The sequence below is a fragment of the Rhamphochromis longiceps genome, linkage group LG23 (assembly GCF_057381845.1).
Source record: "Rhamphochromis longiceps isolate RC_006_pf linkage group LG23, R_longiceps_female_GT1.1, whole genome shotgun sequence".
NCBI lineage: Eukaryota > Metazoa > Chordata > Actinopteri > Cichliformes > Cichlidae > Rhamphochromis > Rhamphochromis longiceps.
The window spans coordinates 14,033,315-14,054,964 of NC_140578.1; the positions used below are offsets into that span (position 1 = coordinate 14,033,315).

General features: G+C 41.4%; 1 protein-coding gene across 2 annotated transcripts in view; it reads right to left on the bottom strand.

Moving 5' to 3' along the window:
- Positions 1 to 586: 586 nt before the first annotated feature.
- Positions 587 to 21,650, bottom strand: part of farp2 (FERM, RhoGEF and pleckstrin domain protein 2) — a 30,474-nt gene continuing 9,410 nt past the window's right edge. Inside the window, exons 4-27 of one of the 2 annotated variants that reach the window (XM_085397347.1) lie at positions 20,606 to 20,648; positions 20,448 to 20,526; positions 19,981 to 20,078; positions 19,408 to 19,522; positions 15,555 to 15,702; positions 15,357 to 15,452; positions 15,094 to 15,257; positions 14,936 to 15,004; positions 14,727 to 14,784; positions 14,303 to 14,561; positions 9,710 to 9,846; positions 9,336 to 9,425; positions 8,176 to 8,309; positions 7,915 to 7,996; positions 7,587 to 7,824; positions 6,836 to 6,966; positions 6,685 to 6,753; positions 6,504 to 6,593; positions 5,304 to 5,386; positions 4,564 to 4,682; positions 4,210 to 4,373; positions 2,352 to 2,459; positions 2,118 to 2,269; positions 587 to 2,034 (exon numbers count right to left, since the gene is read on the bottom strand). In XM_085397347.1, the coding sequence (XP_085253473.1) occupies positions 1,941 to 2,034; positions 2,118 to 2,269; positions 2,352 to 2,459; positions 4,210 to 4,373; positions 4,564 to 4,682; positions 5,304 to 5,386; positions 6,504 to 6,593; positions 6,685 to 6,753; positions 6,836 to 6,966; positions 7,587 to 7,824; positions 7,915 to 7,996; positions 8,176 to 8,309; positions 9,336 to 9,425; positions 9,710 to 9,846; positions 14,303 to 14,561; positions 14,727 to 14,784; positions 14,936 to 15,004; positions 15,094 to 15,257; positions 15,357 to 15,452; positions 15,555 to 15,702; positions 19,408 to 19,522; positions 19,981 to 20,078; positions 20,448 to 20,526; positions 20,606 to 20,648 (2,820 nt within the window). In that variant the 3' untranslated portion in view covers positions 587 to 1,940. Of the gene's footprint in view, positions 2,035 to 2,117; positions 2,270 to 2,351; positions 2,460 to 4,209; positions 4,374 to 4,563; positions 4,683 to 5,303; positions 5,387 to 6,503; positions 6,594 to 6,684; positions 6,754 to 6,835; positions 6,967 to 7,586; positions 7,825 to 7,914; positions 7,997 to 8,175; positions 8,310 to 9,335; positions 9,426 to 9,661; positions 9,847 to 14,302; positions 14,562 to 14,726; positions 14,785 to 14,935; positions 15,005 to 15,093; positions 15,258 to 15,356; positions 15,453 to 15,554; positions 15,703 to 19,407; positions 19,523 to 19,980; positions 20,079 to 20,447; positions 20,527 to 20,605; positions 20,649 to 21,650 lie in introns of both variants that reach the window. The other variant, XM_085397346.1, reaches the window with a different exon arrangement.

The window sequence follows — 21,650 nt, forward strand, 5'->3', positions numbered from 1 at the left end:
GTATTCAGCCTTGGGGCAGCCCCGGAGTTCGTCCTGCATCTAAAATAAATAATTGTGGCCATCTTCTTCCTTCTTTAAAGCCTTTCTTCCTTCTTAACGGCTGGTTTTTGAAAGAGGGTTTTAACAGCAGAATGGTGACTTTGTTTTTTTAAAATGTAGAGCCAAAGCTCCACCTTGGTTTGAGACATCTGTACAGATTGTGCATGCTCTCATACTTACACAGGATTTCTCAGCCATATGAATATGAAGCTCAGGTGGCTGTTTATTGCAGTGATGTGAACTTCAAAGAAATTAACATTTTCAGAAAAAGTAAATTCAGTTGCTTTGAAAATGCAATGTGTACTTTGGTCCATGCTGCTTATCTTGACAGCAAGACCGCTTGCAAAAGAGATTAAGACTTCCTGGTTAAATAAAGATTAAAAAAGAAATCATTCAGGTATTTTTAAGTTGAGCATTCACCATTGAAGCAATATACACATGACAGTAAATAAGTTTAGGTCCACTGAACCAAAAACATCTAACTGACGTCTTAAACGTAAAGTAGTAAACGGGCACCAATGTAAGCACAAAGCCACAAGAAGTCTGATTCAAATTATGCTTTATTTGTTAGGTTTTTAAATGGAATAACATGAAGACTACATGAGTGTATTCAGGAGCCTGGCCCTGACGACATCCTACACAATAAATAGGAATAACATACTGGATGTTAAGTGTGCAGCAGAGTCTGCCTCTTACTCGCACAGAATGCCTGATGGTTCGGAGATTACCTCCATCATCACTTTCTCTTTAAGCTCCAGAGGCGGGGAGGGGGAGGGAGGTGCAAGTAGGACTGCACGCTTGGCTTCACCACAAACACACACACACACAAAAAAAATAAAAAAAATAAACACATCACACACACAGAGCGACAAGATTCCAGTCTTCTTAAAAATATATAAACCAAATAATACCATGGATTCATGTAAAACACTACACTACTATCTGTGCAGCTCCCGTTCGTGTAAAAGTCTGACATGTGGCAAGTCATCCTCAAACAATTACTTAAAAATATGTTCTCTTTAGCTTTTAGAAGGAAAATCTGCAAATTTCACAAAGTAAACACTAGAAAAAAAAAATTGTTGCACAGCATGTCCTCAAGTAGTAAATCCCTATGGGTCATAAAAACAGGAAACATGAGATATTAAAAGAGAGAAACGTAGCACCAGACTGACCTTAACGCTGCCAAACTAACCAGGCGCATAAAACACAACAGCTCCCTTTTAAAAGTTTCAAACACTGATTGCATTCTCCCACTCAGAGCAAATAAAGCAATCAGGTCTGGCCTCAGAGTATAGAAAAATACTGCCCACAACAAATCCGCTTCCTCGCAGCAGCGTGAATTCCCTAAAACTTCCCAAATCATCGAGTCTCCCACTTGCTTCAGCATCTCATTACCTTCCCGTTCACCTCTTCCTCACTAATGCCCTCAGCGCTTTCAAAGTACAGTTTAGAGAGCACATACAATTTGCAGTACCTTCATTCCCCACATACTGTATTTCATCTGTATCCCAGTCAGTCCCGGTACAGTACTGTACCCAGTAAAGCTTCAGTCCTTCAGAAAACCTGAATTTAAGCCCTTTGTGTTGGTCCCATAAAAACAGCATCTCCCATCAGTCTATGCGATCAAAGAAACAAGAGCACAACATATGCAGGAAAAAAAAAAAGCTCATAATGTACACCTCTCCCTTTCATTATATCCTGTATAGTGGGACAAATGTTACCATTTACATCATTAATCAAGCAAAATGCAGAGACCATTAGAATCAAGAAGAAAAATGTTAACACTTGAAACTGGCAGTATCTTTCATTTGTTAATGTTTAAATGTCTATTTCACATAGAAATGACACCGACAAGTCTCTGATGCCCCAGAGGCCCAGCCTCCAGATACACGACGCTCATTTCAGTTTCCGTTGATCTCCATGGGACCTCCTTTAGGTATGAGGAGGCTCATCCTGCCTGCAGTGCTGGCTGCACTTTTGATCACCTCCATCCATCTGTGAAGAGCAGACATGCTACTGTAATCTGATGGATGAAGAACTGCACGGTTGGAGGAATCAACTGACCTGAATCAACTTACCTTTCAAAGGTGTACTCGCTCTCTGCTCTGAAAAAGTATACGTGAGACTTGAACTGAAGTTTGAAGACGTACTCCTTGTGAATGCTGTCCGATTCCTCGGGAGTGCTGACCGTGTAGCCGAGCAGTGGAAGGCTAGCCAGCGGGAAGTCGTCCTGCAAACGAGACATCGACAGACACCTCAGTGACGTGCTTTTACGTGGGCTCGATCTTTGTCACAGATCTATGAGGGCTGACCTGATGTGTCTTATAGAAGAACAAGCAGAAGTTGGTGAAAACGACCCAGAGTTTCTGCCAACCGTTACTGTTCTTGAACTTCCTCAGGAGGTAACCCGAGAGCTGGTTCTACAGAGGAAAGAGGAGAAAGGAACAAGGTTAGACACTGATGATTGCTAAAATTAAATGGATTTAATGCTGGAGTTTAAAGTTTCATTCATGTGATCTGTAGATAATGCATGTTTGTGTGTTAATTCTAAGGTGAAAGAGTTAATGCATGCTGGCGCTCTGAAGGTGGAGTTTGATCTGTAGTAATTATAACAGTAGTTTTGTTTTGCTCATGCACGTCCATGTGATACACGGCCTCACTAACCCTCCGTTTCATCAACAAGTGGTTGTAACTCGGCTGTTTTTGCTAATGTGCTTCTGCGTTAGCTGCCAAGAAGACTATTCAGTTTGTTCACCATTACCATGGTGATTTAACTAGGTAAAGAGAGACCTTCCTGGCACAGTAAACTCTGGCTTGCCAACACACAGCCCTCAGCTCTGATTTGCATCTAAAAATTTGAAACCGCCACCATCTTAGTCCAACCGAGGAGAGATACAAGCATGAGCATATCAGTTCTTGCTTAAACTCTGATTCAGATTTTGATTTACAAAACCCAAACCTTAAAAAAACAAACCATTTTTGCTTTCATGCTTCTGTTAAATTTTTATATAATTCTATTCAGTACACTAAGGAGTCTACCCAACAGGGAGATTAGCCGTGGAGCTGTTTTTCTTTCTGACACTTGGAGACTGAAATAAATATCTGGCATTTTTAAAATGCTAAAACACTTTTCTAGTTTTCCTGACCAAAGTGCTTAAAATTTCATTACCCAATGTGAGGCTCAAACACAACCCTTGAATAAAGAGTCTCAAGCTCCACAGCCTGAGGTAGCCTGGCTCCTTCGCTCTGCTTCCAACTTCTCAATCTGGTATTTAAAATTATGCATTTTCCGTTCTTCATTATCTAAATGCTCGTGTTGCCTTCATTTTTGCGTGCTTTACTTCTAATAATTCTTCTATTTAACATTATTTGTTTTGGTAGGAAGATCCAAACTGAAATGGAGACTTTAATTTGTTTTGAATGCATCTCCTGGGACACAAAGTAGCAATTCTAGCAATAAATTGACAAATAAGATGTTTGTATTTCTTGGAATTCCAACATCACTCTTCATCAATTCTAACTCTTTATGACTTTAGGGAGGGAACACGGTCAATGTGTAGCTCAGTATTCTCTTTCGGGTCAGTGGATCGAGTACCTGGTTCATGCGGAGGTAATCAGTGAGAGAGAGGTTCTGGTTTCGGTACCAGCAAACATGTGTGATGGTATTTGGTCTTTGGCCCTGACCGAGGAGATAGCGAGGAGGAAGTTCTGGTGAGATAGCCGGAGAACCGAAGACTGGAGGAGGTTGAAGAGAGAGAGAGAGAGGCGGGGAAAAAAGGAACAAGAGGGTGCAGAAAAAAGTGTTAGCATGTTAGCTCTGAGAAGTGGAAAGAAGAGCATGTTAGGAAATCCTTCAGGTCTGTGGGGTGAAAAGCCAGTGTCAGAGGAAGGTTCTTGCATGCACATAAAGAACAGAAGATGATCTATCAAGGAGAAATTGACTGTTAGAGCCTTAAAGAACTTAAAATGGAAAAAGGTGGAAAAAATGAGCATTTAAAAAGGCGTTAAAGGGTTCAGAAGAAAACAGAATGCAAAGCCATTTCCGCTCACTCCACTGATGCTGGTATGAAGATGGGAGGTTTGATGTACGTGCTGTTGGTGTGTGTCGTGTGCATGCTGGTGTATGTAAATGGCAGTGTTTGCATGTAATTTGGGGCAGGGGAGGAGTACCTCCACAGCCAGGCTGTGGTCAGACATAGACACACTGGTGTTGCGATGCCAGCACACATGCATGGTTGTGTTGGCACGGTGGTGCGTCTGCTTGTCCAGTGAAGTGCGGGAGGAGTTCATGTCATCCTCAGACTCCTGCTCCAGAGAAACCTCGTCGGACGACCCTAAGGGGGGAGGATGGAGGACAGGAAGTTGTGTAGAGGAGAGGAGGGGGAGGGATTAACAGTATGTTTGGGGTGTTTGTGTCCAAACGGGATTTTCTGCTCACTAAGCTGAGAAAAAACTCAAAATAGCCACAAAAACACACATTTACACTCAAGGCTGTGTAGGTATCGAGTTTAAAAGAAAACTTACGGTTGGAGCGATCGCTGAGTCCAGCGTCAAGAAAGATGCTGGATTTCTCTTGAGACTTCTTGGCCATGTCGATAGCCAAGTTCAGATCCTCAATCCACTTTCCCATCTCCACTTTAGAGCTGAAATCACAAACAGACAAATTACGGCGTTGCGGACACATTTTTAGAGAGAACTGAGGATGACGTAACACATTATTGGGATACTTCCAGTTTATTATAACAGGGTTCTTCGTTTCTGTGCTTTTGGCCTGAATTTGTAGAGATTTTAAATCAAGACCATAAGAACTTTAGAGATGTAAGAATGTGGTGATGTGGCCAATGAAGTCTGACAGGCCAAAAATAACATAAGCCACTTTACTTTGAGGAAAAACCCACCAAGTATTCAGACTACTATACTAACAAGGGCAGGTCAAGGCAAACCAGAAACATGACTCTTATACTGATGGAAGTTTACAGTGGATGGCTCAGGTAATGATGTTTATATTACAGTGAACACACATATTTATCACTCGTGCCAATAAAAGGAGCAGTATTTGACTGGATTCAGGCACCTGGTGTTTGCTGAAGGTTCACTTAGAACACCTGTTTGGATCTGCATTAGATTTACTTGCATTTATTTGATGTTTATTTGTGATGGTAATAATTACATGGGACTGGAAGTACATGATACACACAAATGTGCTGTTCACTGCATGCACAGTCACATGCCACTACTCCAACTTCTCCCCTTCCTAGTCTTACCTGGCAGCCACCACAATGGTCCTCTGAGCAGAGTAAATGGTGAAGCAGTGAGGCACCGACCATTCATTTTCACTTTCTTCTACCTATAAGCAGAAAAAGGAAACTATTAAAAGAAAGCAAAAATGCAAGCTAGATGGAGGAAACGGGTGAAATCCAAATAATGTTCTTCACCATGAATGGTTTCAGATCAGGAGCAGAAAGGGAGAACAAATGTAAAACGTCTGGAGTCACAGCGAGACCTGGGAAAGAGCCTCTACTGAAGCATCTATGTGTCTGGAGGTAAACTGTGGTGTGGTCATCTTATCTTTCATATCCTAATGATATCCATGTGTAAGTCAAAACACACATCACCGTGCCCTGCTGATAGTTCACCCTTGTATTTATTTGTATAGAATTATGAGTAGTTATGACAGGCAGAGGCCGACATGTCTGTGTGTCTTGAGTAAACACTGTATATTTAATTTAAAAAAAAAAAAAAATGGATGTAGCCATTAAGACATCACCCATTGATTTGTGATCATTTTGGCAGTCACCACCTCAGTGTTTTGAACCTGTACAGATGATGGAGGGGTGGATCTGACTGAGAAACCAGCAGAAACTTCTCCATCACAAAGTCGTCACACTGAATTATTCTTCAAGTCTCAGTTCAAGTAAAATAGCTGATAATTTAGTAAACATGTGTATTAGGTACACAGGAGTGTGTAATGCTGTCATAAGTGAGAAGCAGGCTCATTTTCTCAGATTTCTATGCAGCATTACTTCTTTTTGGAATCAGAATCACTGCCCCCTGCTGGCCATTAGAAAGAATGCAAGTTTAGGCTTTAAACATTTGCTTCATGTTTCAAAAGCTGAGGCTATTTCCATTTCTTTTTATATGGAGTCTATTGTCTTGAGATGAGCTTTTTGCTTTTTCTACATGGGCATGGGAGGAAAGAAGGGTCGGTTTGGGCATCCAAGCTGGCAGAGCTCAGAGGACTTACCGGTGCATCCAACACTATGAGCTGCAGCCAGAAGCAAAGCAGAGACATGTAAAGTTAGGAGACCCTCACCCTCCCTTCTCAACACTTTGTGTGTCAGAAGAATTGGAGTACCTGATTATGAGATGTTAGCTTTTGTGTAAACCTAACTACAGAGTCTTATTGGGAGCTTTAATGGTTAAAACAGGATGGCAGAGGTTAAGAGAAGAGACTGCAGACTCACTATCATGCCATGAAGGGGCAGCTGTCCATGGACTTTGAACTGATTGGTTGCTGTAACACCTTTGCTTGTGTAAAGGAGCATGTCAGAGAACTGAAAAGACATGAAGGCAAAGATTAAAAAGTGCTAACAATGATTAGAAGCTTTAGACGTTAAGTGGAAGTAGATTTTGTTTTTAACTAACCAGGAAAAACATCCTCTGCTGTAGCCCCTTTTTGGTGAGCTTGTACAAGCACCCCTCTCGAATGAACTCCTGTAAAAAAAATAAAAAAAGACAACCTTGTTAGATTGTATGCACTTATTTCCTGCACTTCGCTCTGTGCCACTGCACCCACCCTGCCTGGTGCAGTCAAGTTCTCGATGCCGATCAGGTCTCTCTGCAGCTCTGTGAGCTTCTGGAAATTCTCCAGCCGGATAAGACTGCTTTGAAGCTGAGTGGCTATCTCCGCCACTTCCTTCAGAGCCTCTGTATGGGAAGACAAATGAATAACCAGAAGATGATACATGGCAGACTTATCACATTCCTGCTACAGTGACGACCAAGTAAAGTGGAAATGATTTTCCACATGAATACCGTTTCCTTTGAAAGTTTTAATATTTCTCTTACACATTAATATATGATGTATTAATCTTGTCTCAAAGAATGAATAAAACTAGACTATTTCACTACAAACCTGCTTGTGATAACACTCAAAGATAGTAAATATACTGAAGCATTTCCAGATTAATAGCGTTAGTCGTAGCGTTTTCAGTGGGAGAAACGTTTGTCACTCATCCAAGCGTCTTTAGTGTCAGCTGACTGCAGCTTTCCCCACCTTATAAACTGTACATTTTCATAATTCATATTATACAAATGTACTACATATTATATAATGCATATGCAGTGAATAAACTTGTGAATACTTGATTGGGTGAAAGTAAGCGGTCTTCACCAGAGGGACAATGTGCTCTTGCTGCATGCTACCATTTGCAGTTCCCTTGCTTACTACTAGTTGATGCATTCGAATGTTACAAAGGACTGATGCTGTGAGATGGTGGGGTATTATCATCACCGTCATGACGTAAAAGCAGCTTTAGAAAACTCACCCTTGCAGTCGTCATAATCGCGGTGGGCAGGGGAATAATGCTTGCACAGTCTCTCCAGGATTAGCTTGTAGTGCATGAGTCGCTGGATGGGCTTGAGCAGGAATGTGTTGAGGGGCAGGTAGCAGACCTTCTGCAATTCAAACTCTTTGTAGACTGTCTCCAGCTTCTTCAGCCTCTTGGAGGCCTTCTCCAGCTCTGTTAACACTTCATCGTGTTTCTGTAGATAACTGGTGAATTCCTGGAGACCAAACGAGACTCTGGTCACTCTGTTTGTCAGCCAATTGTGAAAGAATAAATAAACATGTTAAACTAACTGAAGTTGTCCTACCTTAAGGGCACACATGTTCTTCAGCATCACGTCGCCAATCCTCTGGTAGTCTCCTTTGACATGAGCATTTGAACGCCCCTCCCTTAGGAAAAAACAAACAAAAACATGTACGGAGTTTCTTATTAGTGAAGCTCCTGCCTGATGAAATGGTGTTTCTCTCACTCTCAAACACAGAACTTTTTAAATTGCAATGACGTCACTCCCCAGTTACAAAATCCAACTTCCAAGGTACATTGAACACCCACAACCAGAAGCACCTACCAGAGAGCCAGTCTCTGGTCCAATTCCTTCAGGAAACCTCGGTGGAACTCGTAGATGGGGTCGATGTTGGAGAACAGGAGGGTCATCAGGCCTTCGGGCATGGCGTTTTCTTTGATCACAGCACTACGGAACCACTGGGAATAGCCAAACGCAAAAGTCCCGTTAGTACATGGGTGTGAATGAAAACGGCAAGTCTGGTTTAACGCTTGCTGATGCTGAAGTGTCCCAACTCTTCTTCACAGCGTCCTTCCCAAAAGCAAATCTCGTCTCTATGTAGTTATTTAGGCAGCAATTCTGAAGGAGGATAAACTTTATGTCTCAGTAACCATGAAAATACACTGCATGTGTTGAATCCCCAGTGAAACCTGATTGCAAAAAATTCAAGTTTAGTAAAATTTGCTAAGTTTGCATGTGCAAAGTTTCATCACAGCTTCATTAACCATCAATCCAAAGCACTGCTCACGCCACCAGAGCCCTGAACAAAGGCCATGCTAATTCACACTATGCTAGAAAAAGTACATGTCGACTACAAGCATAAATGCCTTTAAGGGGAGCAGTGTTACAACACATCTGGCTTTCTGAGATTTCATTCTGATGCCAGTGTCCGTCTCTCTCTCTCTCTCTCGTCATATATTGGTACAGAATTAAAAGCATGAGGATTTTATTCCAAAACTTGACATTCAACCTATGAAAGCACCTGACGCTGACTCACTATACATTAAGGAGAAATGGGAAAGAGTGTGTTCGTAAGATTAGCCAAAACTATTCTACAAACAATGGTATGGCATTTAAAATAGAAGGCCTTTTATTTCTTTATTGGACTTCAGAAAATATAAATTATAGGGTTTGATGCCAGTTTCGCATCTTAAGGACTGAAGGTTGAATTACCCAGTAATATAAAAACCCCAAGAAAAACATCCAAAACAATTAGCATCATCAATATGCAACACACTGAGTTAAACTCAATTTTACACATGGAAACACTGCATGTGCATGTATTATGCAAAATGATATCATGTTAATAGAAGTTCATACATGCATGACACAGCAGAACTGCACAATTTCAGATTGATTACCCATTTTTGCTCCTACAGCTTTTGTTTATATATTTTTTATTGATTTTGTCCAAATGTCCTTAAAGTTTCAAAAGAAAAACTTACCACAGTGATGACCTCGAGGTCCTTCAGGTATGTTCGCTCTGTGGTCAGAATCTCTTTGGCAATGAAATAGGCCTTATCGGTGGGATATCGCTGCGGTGAGAGACATCAGTTAACACTCGTGCTGTCAAAAAGAAAACTCAAAACTTTTAAGCAAAACTAACTTTCCCTCCACTGAAAAAACAAAACAAAACAAACAGAACACCCCCCCAAAAAAAACCTCCCATCCCATTGTTAATTAGAGGGACTGAGTGAGTGAGTGAGTGTGTACTCTGTGCTTTAGGGTTGTGAGGCAGGTTGTTGGAAGGATTGGCATGTAAGAGGTGTACCTTCCTCCTGCCTTCCTCCTCCTCCTCTAGCCTGGCATTGCTGCCCACCTCGCTCAGGATGGGGCTTTGCAGGGGCGACGGGGTCTGGCCCGGCAGGCTGAGGTTCGACATCTGGAAGGAGGGCGACAGGCAGAGGGGACCTTTAGAGGCGACGGGGGAGAGCTGAGGGCTGTCCACCACTGAATCTGTGGAAGAGGGAAAATTAAAATTATAAAATGCTTATCTTTATATCACCTTATATTGTGTCAGATTTCAGTAAAAGGATAAAAACAAAGATGGGTTAAAAAACTAATTATACAGATTAAACATGAGCTTTTCAGGGCAGAGCTTAAGACAACCAAGACCTCTGCGTGTAGTTGACCTCCTTCAGAAACCGTACGCAACTATTAAAATTGATCTTCATCCAAACCATTTTTTCCACCCCTAAATTATCTCATTTCCTATTAAAGAAAAAAACAAAGCCACAGATTCTAACAAATCCAAGTTCATCACACATAAGCCACAAATAAAGGGAAGGCAACAAAGGCAAGTAATAGTTCCCACATTTCCCCCCCCCCGCCCTGGTTTCAAACGCCCTCTACGAGGAAGACAAACAGTAAGCTACACAGGCTCGATTCACGGCAGAGAACCGGCTCTGCTGCTTTTGTTCTGCACAGAAAATCAGGAGACAAAACAAGCAGATGAAACGCCAGGTCATTATCTTAACAGAGTCATGGGTCACCACAGCTGTTCTTCCACTTCTATTAGAGAGGGAAGGGGGGGGGGGGGGGAGGCTGGGAGGAGAAAGAAAAAAAAAAAAAAAAAAAAAAAAAAAAGACCGCTCCACGACTCACTACTCGACCCGGAAATAATTGCTCATGCAAAGAGTTATCAGGAATGCGGCCTGTCTGGAGGGCAAACAGTTGTTTATAGTTTATTTGAAGTCCCCCCACCACAGGGACTGACACGAGGGGAGGAGAGGGAGTGGACGTCGGGCTCCACAGCGGGAGGATGGGGGGTTTGCTGTGGAATGACTTGGCACAAGGCCCGTCCAAACAGAGAGCGCGAGCACACACACACAGCTGGAATTAGGTTGAGGAATCTTGTGTACAAGTCCGACCCAACCCCCAACAGCATGTGCGTCTGTTGCCTCAAATATGACGGAAAACTGCTGTATATCGAATTCTTCCTCTAATAACGTTAGCAGGATCCCTGGAGTGTCATGCGATACACTCTGAACACACCAGGGAGTGGTGTCAGTGTAGGATATTAATGAGTCAATGCAAACATTTTGGCTGAATGACAGATTTGTGCGCAATAAAAAACTGATTTGTAGTTGTTCCTGCAACTAAAACACCGTCAGGATACAGCAGCAGATATATTATATGCAACATACGTAAACTTCATCCTCCACGTTCTTGACCATTAAGCTAATATCCAACACCAAAAGGGTTTGTGTTCCACCATTACTACTCCTTTGAGTTTAATCTGCAACTTTAAAGAATTTTAAGTCTGACATTCATGGTACCCAAAAGTGATTACTTTATTCTTTAAAGTAAAAACATACAAAACATTAAGTACAGGCTGTTTATGATTAGTAAAAATATACATGTTCAGGATTATGGTGTGATTACTTTGTGTCTAAGTGCAGGTTAGCTGGTTATAATTGTCAGCTAGTCGTTAATGAAAACTTTAGTTAAGTGGGAAGAATCACATGGTAGAAAAAAATAAAAATAAAGAGCCATCAAGACAAATCCTCCAGATCAGAAAACTCTGAAGCAAAATACGATTACTCCATGGTGACACAGAAACACCCGTCCACACCCGTGACTGCAGAGTCTGCAGAAACACTTTGGGTGTGTTTTGCCCATCCTTCAAAATGACAATGAGGACAGATGAGATTTACCCATCTGATGTCTACTGATTACAAAAAAATAAAGACAAAAAAAAACTGCATTGAGGTGCAAGTGCTGCACACAACAAAGGAGATTCTGTAAAATGTACAGAAAAATCAAGTAGAATTGAGTTCGGGCACATTAAAGAGATGAAAATCAAAGCTTGTATCATCGTCATCTTAGTTGGGTTAAATGTAGAATCAGCCCTTACAAATCCTTACACCAGATATATCTCAGTCGAGCAAACATTACAGGGAAATATTCTGTCCACACTGATGTGTTAATAACCCGAAATGCCTGGATTTTTCCTATAAAATTACTTAGAAATGTGCAAAAAAAACCCAAAAAACAACCCTGTTTCCTAAAAAAGTTATCAAAAGGATTTCCTGTAAGTTTTTAGGTCTGATCAAATGTTTGAAAAGGTGCTTCATTGCTCTGCTTTCATTTGTTAATCAAGAAGTTTAAAACACTAAAGCCTTACATACAAACAGGTGATACATTCATTCTGTAGAAAGTGGTGCTAACGGCGCACTTAATGGCTCATCAGTACACCGTTTACATTCTTTTTTTTTTTTTATGTTGAGCTGAGTTAAAATGTTAGCTGGTGTTGGCTTTCTAAAAATATAATTATATAGACATTCTAAACCTATCAAAACAAAAGAAAACTACCACAGCTGGGGATTTTGGGATGTGAACAATGCTGACTTTCGCCAGCAGGTGGCAGCAAGGTACAAGTGGGGCAGGGAAAAAAAAAAAAAAGACTTAATGGCATGCCCTGTGTTTTTTTTTTTTTTTTTTTTTTGGTTTTTTTTTTTTTTTTAAAAAAGGGGGGCTTTAATATTCATTTGAACAGGGACTAATATTGGTTTCATTTTTCAACCCTGAGATTAGACACAGATTACCATCTACCAGAAAACTCTACACTGCCCAGTAAGTGCCAGATATTATTTTTAAAAACAAACAAGTAGTTAAGAAGTTAAATGCTTGTTAAGTACTTTAAGTACATTTAGCTCATTTTTATTCCAACCTGTAGGTCAGGACAGAATTTTTTTTTAAAAAGTAGAAAATTATTAAAAATTCTGCATTACTTACAAGCTTAAATTATCTGAAACCATCATCTCAAGTGATCAACTTTACACACAGAAGAATAACTTTTCCATTAAACACTCACTATTCAAGTGGAAGGTAATTTGGATAACTTGTCCTATGCTAATGCGTACATTAGCGTTTTAACAGGAGTCATGTTGTGTCTTAAAAAGATAAAGCTTCCAAAATAAATGCTTTTTTCCAAAATGCATTTCAATATTTTCTCTTAAAAGGCTAAATGTTACAGAGAAGACAACTGTAAAAGAGATGGCATTCGAGGCTCTCGTAAAAATAAGAGCCAAATTCCATGAGAAGATAGGAATGATGTTAAAAATAAAAGAACCTCCTCAACCAGACAAGGCAGGAAATAAAAGCTAAGATTATAGCACTGCCTGCAACTAAAGTTGTGTATGGGGAAGGTCAAAGTGAAATGATGTGGTGTCTTCACTGAGAAGCCTCAAAGTTCAGGTGATGGCGATGATGATGAAGAAGAACCCATCTTTTTCAACAACTACAAACATCTTTTAAGTGCTGGTTCAATGGTGAAATGTGCCGAATTATGCTTCAGTAGGAAATCTGCCATGTAGCCAAAAACTCCTCTTAACCTTTCACATAACCAGACGTGCACCTCTTGAGAAATGCAGCCCGCAGAGACTGATGTGGAAGGTTATGGTGTAGGGTTAAGAGGAGTTTCCGGTTACCACACAGATTTCCCGCTGAAGCATAATTCCGGTAATATAATGTCATCTCTACATTTGGACAGCCCTAGACTGTCTTCAAGTGCTTTACATTTTAACATGTGGGGATCCAGAGGGGTCTGCTAGTGTCAGAGCCTGCAGATTGTGACACTGCAGGAGGAACCCCTCGATTCCACTGTTTCCCGTCAAAGGATTGCTATAAAATAGGTTCTGCTCAGGGGGAAGGACGCTGTCAGAGCCCCAGTCGGAGTCTGAATCTGAGCTACCATTCCCTGAACCCTCTGTGGCAGTGGGCGGGTAGCTGAGCTGCTCCAGCTGCTCCACCAGGTCACTGAACTGCACCGCGGAGCTGCTCTCCGAGCGCACAGAGTACGCTGGGAAGTTGACCATGGAGCTGGCCTCCGACTGGATGTCAGACCCAGGCAGGCGAAGCGAGGAGGTGTCAGCGCCTCCGTAGCCCGCTGACATGGACTCCCCTGCAGAGCTGAGCCCCAGGTTATCCAAGGAGCTGCACTCTGAGCGGTTGTTAACCAAAGAACTAGTCTCAGAGTGACCTACAATACTGTCAGGGAAGGGATTGGGGTTCCCATTCAGATCTTCAATTCCAACACTAAAGAGCCGGTTTTTGCTAAGCTCAAGTTCCTCCATTAAATCAAAGTTATCTACTTTATCCTCCAGCCCATAAGAGTAGGCCTCAACACCCCCGGCATAGAAGGAAATCTCAGTGGGATCGTCATCAATGAACTCCTCAGTAACCTGCAGTGGTGAGCTGGACAATGAGAACATGGGGTTCTGTTTAGTACGCAAAAGCTCTGCCTCAAAAGCCTCAGGTGTAAAAAACCCCGTCCTCTTCCCTCCACCCCACTTGGCCCCACGCTCATTATCCTCATTGCCATTTTTGGAGGGCTGTGACTGAGCAGTGCCACTCTCCGAACACACAAACAAGGGGCTGCAGTGTCCTGCTGCCTGATTGCTGGGGGCACCTTGAAAAGCGTAGGGTGACGGGGAAGTAGGCTTGATGGGCTCTTCCTTCGGAGGGCTGGGGGGTCTGGTGGCTTGCAGAGGGGACTGAAGCTGCTGCTGCTGAGAAGGTGCTGGAGACTGACTCAGTGCGGTCAAAGGCTGGGGCTGAGGTTGGCGTTCTGTTAGCGGGAAAACGCTAGGGATGTGCATTGACTGGAAAGTCACGGCTGCGGAGGAAGACGAGCCCGGGAACCTGAGACTGTCATTGAATGAAAAGCTCTGAAAAAAAAAACAAAGCAACACAGAAGAGAGACACAAAAAACAAAAAAACAAAACAAAACCAGAGAGGACAGCAGAAAGAGATAAAGGGAGAAAAAGATCCGTGTTAGCTTATCCATTAACCAAATCTATGGCTGTATTATCACCACATGTTGCAGTATTTACCTGTTTTGGCACATCGGTTGCGAGGGATCGAGCTGACATTCTTACTTTACTGTTCCTTCTGAAAGAAAATAAGATCTCCATGTCATCTTGTAACAATTACCGTTATGATTTTATGCAGATTTCTCTTCCAGTGGATGCTTAAGAAGAATTAGAAAGAAACTGCTTCTCTTTGTGATAAATTGTGTGTCTAAACTCAAACACACACATACCTCTGGTAAGGGGTCCGCTTTGCTCCATTTTCCCTGACATATTCCACAAGCTGCTTCTGGGTCCTTCCGCTGGCAGAAAGAGTTTTAATTAAACCACTTCAATGTACTAAACCAGTAACAGTGACACATGGCATTATTTTTATGTCTTTAGTCAATACCTGTATCTGAAAGAGGAGCCTCTAGTGAAAAGGACAGCTTTGGATTTGGGCTGTGGGTGGTCAAACAGTCGGAAGAATGAGTGGTACTCAACGCAGATCTTCCAGAAGACTTTGCACTGGTCTCGACTGCCCATCAAAAATTCAAGAGTGTCCTGATGGGGGCCCTAAAACAAAGATTAATAAAAAGCAGAATGCATACAGCCATCTGGTCTCAGTCTCAGTGTATATGAAATCTAAGATTGAAGGACACTGATAACACTTACATGGACTTCTGGGTGAAGCTTGATCAGGAAACGTTTTCTTTTGAAGCTCAGTTTGCGAATCTTGGACCAATTGAAGGTATTTATTTTTGTGTGGCCCTGAGAGAGAAATACAGGTGGAATAAAAGACAGACACAATCATCAGTAACACTGTTAGGATATATGCACAAGGAAGACATTTGGATTTAGAGCAGCAGTCACCTGAAAAACCTGCAGGCCCATGTGAGCGACAGAGAGGTTGATCTTGGTGCCTTCGCGATCAGCTGCTGGGTGGAAGCGGACGCCGTACATTTCCAGTTTACGGGCGATCTCTAGGATCTGGAAGTCTGATTCAGCAGGAGTCTGCCCCCTGGTATCAACAACATAACAGAAGTTATTAATACTCACTGTAACAGCAGGTCCTCTACGTGCTGTTCTTACAGTGCACAGGTGGAAGGGTTCCTCTCAGTGGTCCACTGACAGGTTCAGATTTATGTGCACATAAACAAACCCTTTTTTTGGCTCTACGTTCTGTGTAACGTGCTGGCTTTATACACAGCAGATTTAACAAACAGGAGAAAGATACTATGATGGGCCTAATGTAGAGTAGGGCCCGTCACAGATTTGTTTCCTGCCAAATTCAGTAAATAAAAATTACTGATGTGTTTCAGTGAAGGAACTGAGACCTCCCAAATAATTGCATTAGCACTGAACAAGCTAGATGCCAATTACACCCCATTATGGCTTGTTTAGCACAAAGACAATGCCTCTGTTAATCACAGTCAGTGCTTACACTACAGATTACAGCCAAGCAGCTCAATCGCATTTGTTGCAACAAAATTGGGAGATGAGCTAAAAAAAAAAAAAAAAAAAAAAAAAAAAAAAAAAAAAAAAAAATATAATAATAATAATAATAATAATAATAATAATTTCAGCGCATTGTCAATAGAATCACAGTCACCGACTCAGCCGTGACGCTGTCATTCAATCCAAATGTACAATTTTGATCAGGCGGAAGTTATACTGTAAATGTCAAATTTACTGATATGAATGTGAAGTCGTTTTGTGTTAACAGTGTTCCCACGTAGTTTCAGTCCTTGGGAACACCATTTTTAGCTTTCTGGCTGTTACCGATTAAACTTGGGTGTTTAAAATAAAAAGCCTAGTGCCAGAGGGCTTAAAACGCTGCTTTTTAAAAATCTTCCCATCCGTGTAGTGAAATGATTTAAAAAAATAAATCATTTTGTAGTATCTCATGTAGTGTTTGTAATTTAGCAGCTTTGAGTTGCTCTAGATCACTTGTATAAACACACCAACATGTCACCTTACGGTCTTGTGATTCACATCTTCCCTTAATCAAATTAACTGTCTACCCCATTAATTTATTAAATTATTTCTCATCAAGTTGGGCAATAATCATCTACAGCATTCAAAGTGTTCGGTTTAACACTACACTATAAATACGTACAGTTAAAGAATAAAAAATAAAGTTACCACATAAAATTGAAACCGAGCACGACAGCATGAACTTTAGAGCGAGCAGCGCGACCTTAAATCCCTTATAATTTCGAGGATTTTAGTTATCTAAAAATGGTGTGATTACAACCAAACAGCATGTTAGAAAGACATATCCATCCAATCATCACAGTCTTCTAATTTTGTTCATCTGTTAAGCAGTTAAATCTCCTTAGGGCCCTCCCCTGCCCTACTGGCCTTATGGCTAATAGACCGGCCAGAGCAAAGGATTAGGCCAGGGAGCTCGTTGCTTGTGCTTCCACGCTGGCAACCAAGGGAAGATTAGCAAAAGTCTTTAGAGCTGCCTAACACACTGGGTTGAAAAGAGTCCCCATTGGCCACAGGATAGCACTGCTTTAGCATGGGAGCCAATGATGGGAAAAGTGGAGTGAGAGGTTTTGTAACACGCTGAAAACTGGGAAAAACCCTCACTGTGGTTTGTTTAGCAAGAACACTCAATAGTCACACTTCATTGACCTCATTACAGTAAACCGTGTTAAACATCATTAAAAGAAAAAGAAAAAAAAGTGCACTGCGCCTGGGTGCTAAAGTTTCAAGATCAGTTTTCAGGAAATGACTATTTATTCGAGCTCATCCAGAAACAAACACCTGAACAAATAAACATGTTGAATAAGTCTCCAGCATCTTCCTACATAAGGGCCTTATTTCTTTATAGTCGTACAAGGCTGGTTGAGGGCGGTCACACTAACAAATTGTTTTCACACATGAATTTTAAGCTATTTCGGGTGAATATGTGTTTCTTTTTTCTCCTCCCCACATTTACTAGTGGCACACAGCAGGAACTGGCATGCTTGAGAGGAGTTTGCACTGCTGGAAATACTCTGTGGGGCTGTCTGGGTAACGCATGCAGCAGGGACAACATGATTCCCAAACGTAGCAGTGAAGCCTCAAACATGCTCCTCTATCAGATGTTTTGTAGAAAAGTGCAGGGCTACAGTGCAGTGGAAGAATGGCTACAGACAGCCAAACATGAGTAATCACATGGGATGGTTTTATGTAAAGCTTAGGAAGTGACATTTAAACACATTTTTATGCCCAAATAGCTGGAACCCATTTAGAGAACGGGACAAAATAACCAAGAAACTTTATACTCAACATGCTGGAGTGTTTAGTCAAATGCTGAACACTCACAGTGACTCTTTTCAGAATGGTTTATGCATGTCTGAATAAAACCAGGGAGACACAGTAATGCAGAAACTCAGATGTCTGAAAGAAGCAACACTTAACAGGCTGATGCGGGTGTTACAGTTTCCACATCAGCGAGGGACCACTTCGATCTGAGTGACGTAAATGTAGTCATCAAGCAGAGAGCGCAAGGCTCTGTCTGCACGCTCCGTCTTTAGGCAGACTTGGAAAGAGACAATACAACATAATGACTGCTTGCCTGTGGTGACTGCAGCTGTCTGTTTGCAGCTGAGTATAACCCCTGCCTGTCAAACCAACAAGGCTATGAATCCCATGTCTTATATAGGCCAATGGTACATTCCATACAAGATGCATCTGGATTTTTGGGGCTCACTGCTTTGGTTTTGTTTACTTTGCAGAAATGCGTTTCACAAACAGTCACACAGCCTTGATGCGGATTCTGCAACATGTGCTGCAGACAGCACAGAGCGCATTATAAAAACATAGCCAGAGTCCATCTGCTGGAAAAATTGTGCGATAACAGGCTTGCACAAAGCATACTTCTCAGCATGTTTCAATATTAGAACACGCACACGCTGATAACGACAACATGTGTCGCCAGCGGTGAGCTATGATCACCGACTGCTGGGTTGAAGCAGGGGGAAAGGAGCTAAAATGGTTCGTTTCAGATAGACGATCGACTGTAGGGTAACCCAGTACAAGATAAAAGAAACAAAACCTTTTTGCTGTGACTCATGCAAAGCTCCACAAGAAGAAAAGGTCTAAATAAATGAGCCAGTACTACAGTACGTGCTGTGCGTGTGCACTTTTAAGAGGAAAAGCTAAAATCATTTGTTTAATTTGAAGCTTGCATCTCATCTGCCAGTGAAATAAACCCGTGCTATTTTTCATCTACCAGTATGAAAATTCAGCTTCTTATCATCCATACCAATCATGGTATCACAGTGATCGTTTGCATTTCCCCTGCATCCTCACTGCAGGCCAATCTAACAAACCCACAATATGATGGCAATGCCTGGAAGCGACTTCGATGTCACAGTTAACTTGTTTCAAATCGCCTCAACATGTGGTCATCTGGAGAAAATAATGAACTGCATTTATTCTCAGAAGTGCACAGTCAGCAGATGCATCAGAACAATCTGCAGGCGGCTGGTCTACCGTGAAAGTCGCTACATGACCGTCTGAAGAAGCTGAAAGTCTGGCTGACTTTAATTTTGGTAATGACATCAGGAACAAGGCTCGCATCCCTGTTTACGTTTACAGGTCAGATTCAAGTATTCTGAGTGCGCGAGGAATGCGAGAAAGGAAAGCAGCCATAAACCGAACTACAGGAGTCAGACGGTTAGAGCAATTTGGAAAAGAGGGAGAAAGATTTCACTTAGACAAAACTTACAGGTGCCTGCGATGGAGCTCCATGATCCGTTCTTGTACTTTCTCTTGGTAAGGTAACAGCTTGTTTATCCTCAGGTATTCCCTGTCTGCTGTGTCATCGTAGTCGCCGATCTCCGCTGTGATTTATGGAGAGAAAACGAAGCGAGACTACGCTCATTTCAGGTTTTAACAGATTGTTTCTATTCTTTTCTGACCTGTAGATTTGCTGTTACTTTAGATTATAGCTCACAAATGATTCCCTACACAATTTGCTGCAAATTACCATAAGAATTGCTTTTTGAATCTAGACATTTGCGCTTTCTCATCTGGTCTCTTAATACCATTTTACCATTTTTAAAAACCTTTAAGAGGAGGTATAACACACTGAACCCTGGGATTTTTTTTAATTTATTTTTTTTACAGAGTATAAGAAAATACTGAAAAGAACCTTTTAAGATCTGTGGTTTCTGTGAACAGGATTATGTTCTGAAACAAATCGAGCAAACCAGTTACTAGAGATTTTACAAGTGCTCTTACTACTGCATAATTTAGTCTGATAACACTGTCGGCTTTAACAAAAACAGAAAGAACTTACATTGGACAAGGTGAGAGGCCAGCAGGGCACCAGTATTTTCTGTGCAGATCAACCTGCCCTCCATCAGATCCCTTTTCATTTGCAGGGAGAATAAATACCTAAAGGAGAGGGGGGAAAAAAAGCATGTGCGCACACACACACACACACACACACACACACACACACGCTAAGTGTCCATCTATTTATGTTCATGAGAAGTAAATAAGCACAAACTAAGCTCATCATGGATTAAGCATCTTTAGGAACCTTAAGTGCCATTTAAACAAATAACTCTTGGAAAAACAACGATCACAAAGTTTTTAACTGCAGAAAAAGTAATTTTAAAGAAGACAAAGCATAACAGAGCTTCTATTTAAAAAAAAAAAAAAGGAAAAAAAAGGGGGAAGAAAAACAGAAACCATGTTCCTCCAGCTCCTCATACAGGTAGAGATAAAAGTGATATTCAAAAGGAAATTACAGTCACTGACCGGGTGTACTCCTCCTGCAGCTGACCCGGATCGGGGGGAAAGAATTTCACTGACAGTCTAAAAAGCGTATTTGCTGGTCCTGTAAACGCACAAGCAGATTATCAATGCCCAAAACACTTTATTAGGTGGATTCAGAGCTAAGAATCAGCCTCACTTACTTCTGACTTGTTTTGAAATGGGTTTTGTGGGTTCCAGCCAAACCTAAAGAGAAAAAAATAAATAAAAATAATAGAACATAATGTGAACTATAACTTTGACAGGTGGTGGCAGGATAACTTCAGTGACTCCCTTGTAACACAGCGACTGTTTGCTGCTTCAGCCCCATTTGAAACAGAAGAGAGATGTCACAATGCTGTTGGCAAAACACTGGCTTCAGTGTAGGAGGCTGCTCAAGCCGTACATCTGGGGCTGATTGAGGGAGGAATGCGCTCGATCCAGACAGACATACTGAGAAATTGGTATCAGCTGATTGCTGCCTGAATTCTACTCAATTCCTAGTCACACATGTGCCAGTTTGTATATAAATTTCTATTAAAAATGAAAAAAAGCTTTCTGGTTTCTGCTTCTACTCCAATTCTACTGGCTAACCACACTTGAGCAGGCTTTGGTAAATGGTCAGTGTAGAGCATAAAAGAGGGATTACATTTGCCAAAACATTCCTGAAACCATCAGCTATCATCTGATGTTGTTTTAAGTTTAAAAACAAATAAATACATAAATAAAAACCTGCATTTGACCTGGATATCCCATAGCTACACTTGAACTTTAAAAAAAAAAAAAAAAAAAAACTACCCACAAAGACTGACTAGTAGCAATGGGCTGGTCGAGGAATGTCACTGAAATTTAGAAAACATTGGGGACATCAACTATAAGGACAACATTAAAGTTAGCGTCAAGCCAACTACACAACCACTACGCAATCAGTGATGGGTGTGTCGCTCGATACGTGGGCAGGATTACATCAGCAGACTCGCTGATTGGTTCTGGAAGTGTACAAATGCATGTGTAGAAATAATCAGAGGCAAAGTACTGAAACCATATCTATGGGAAACCCAACGAAATGAGTAGAATGCAAGTATTCCAAGTATTGATTTACCAAACATGTAATAAGCAAACCCTTCAAACACACGAGCTTTTCAAATGTGCCAATTTGAGGCTTATTCTCATCTTACTCTGCAGCACTGAATATCTGAGGATTTTGGA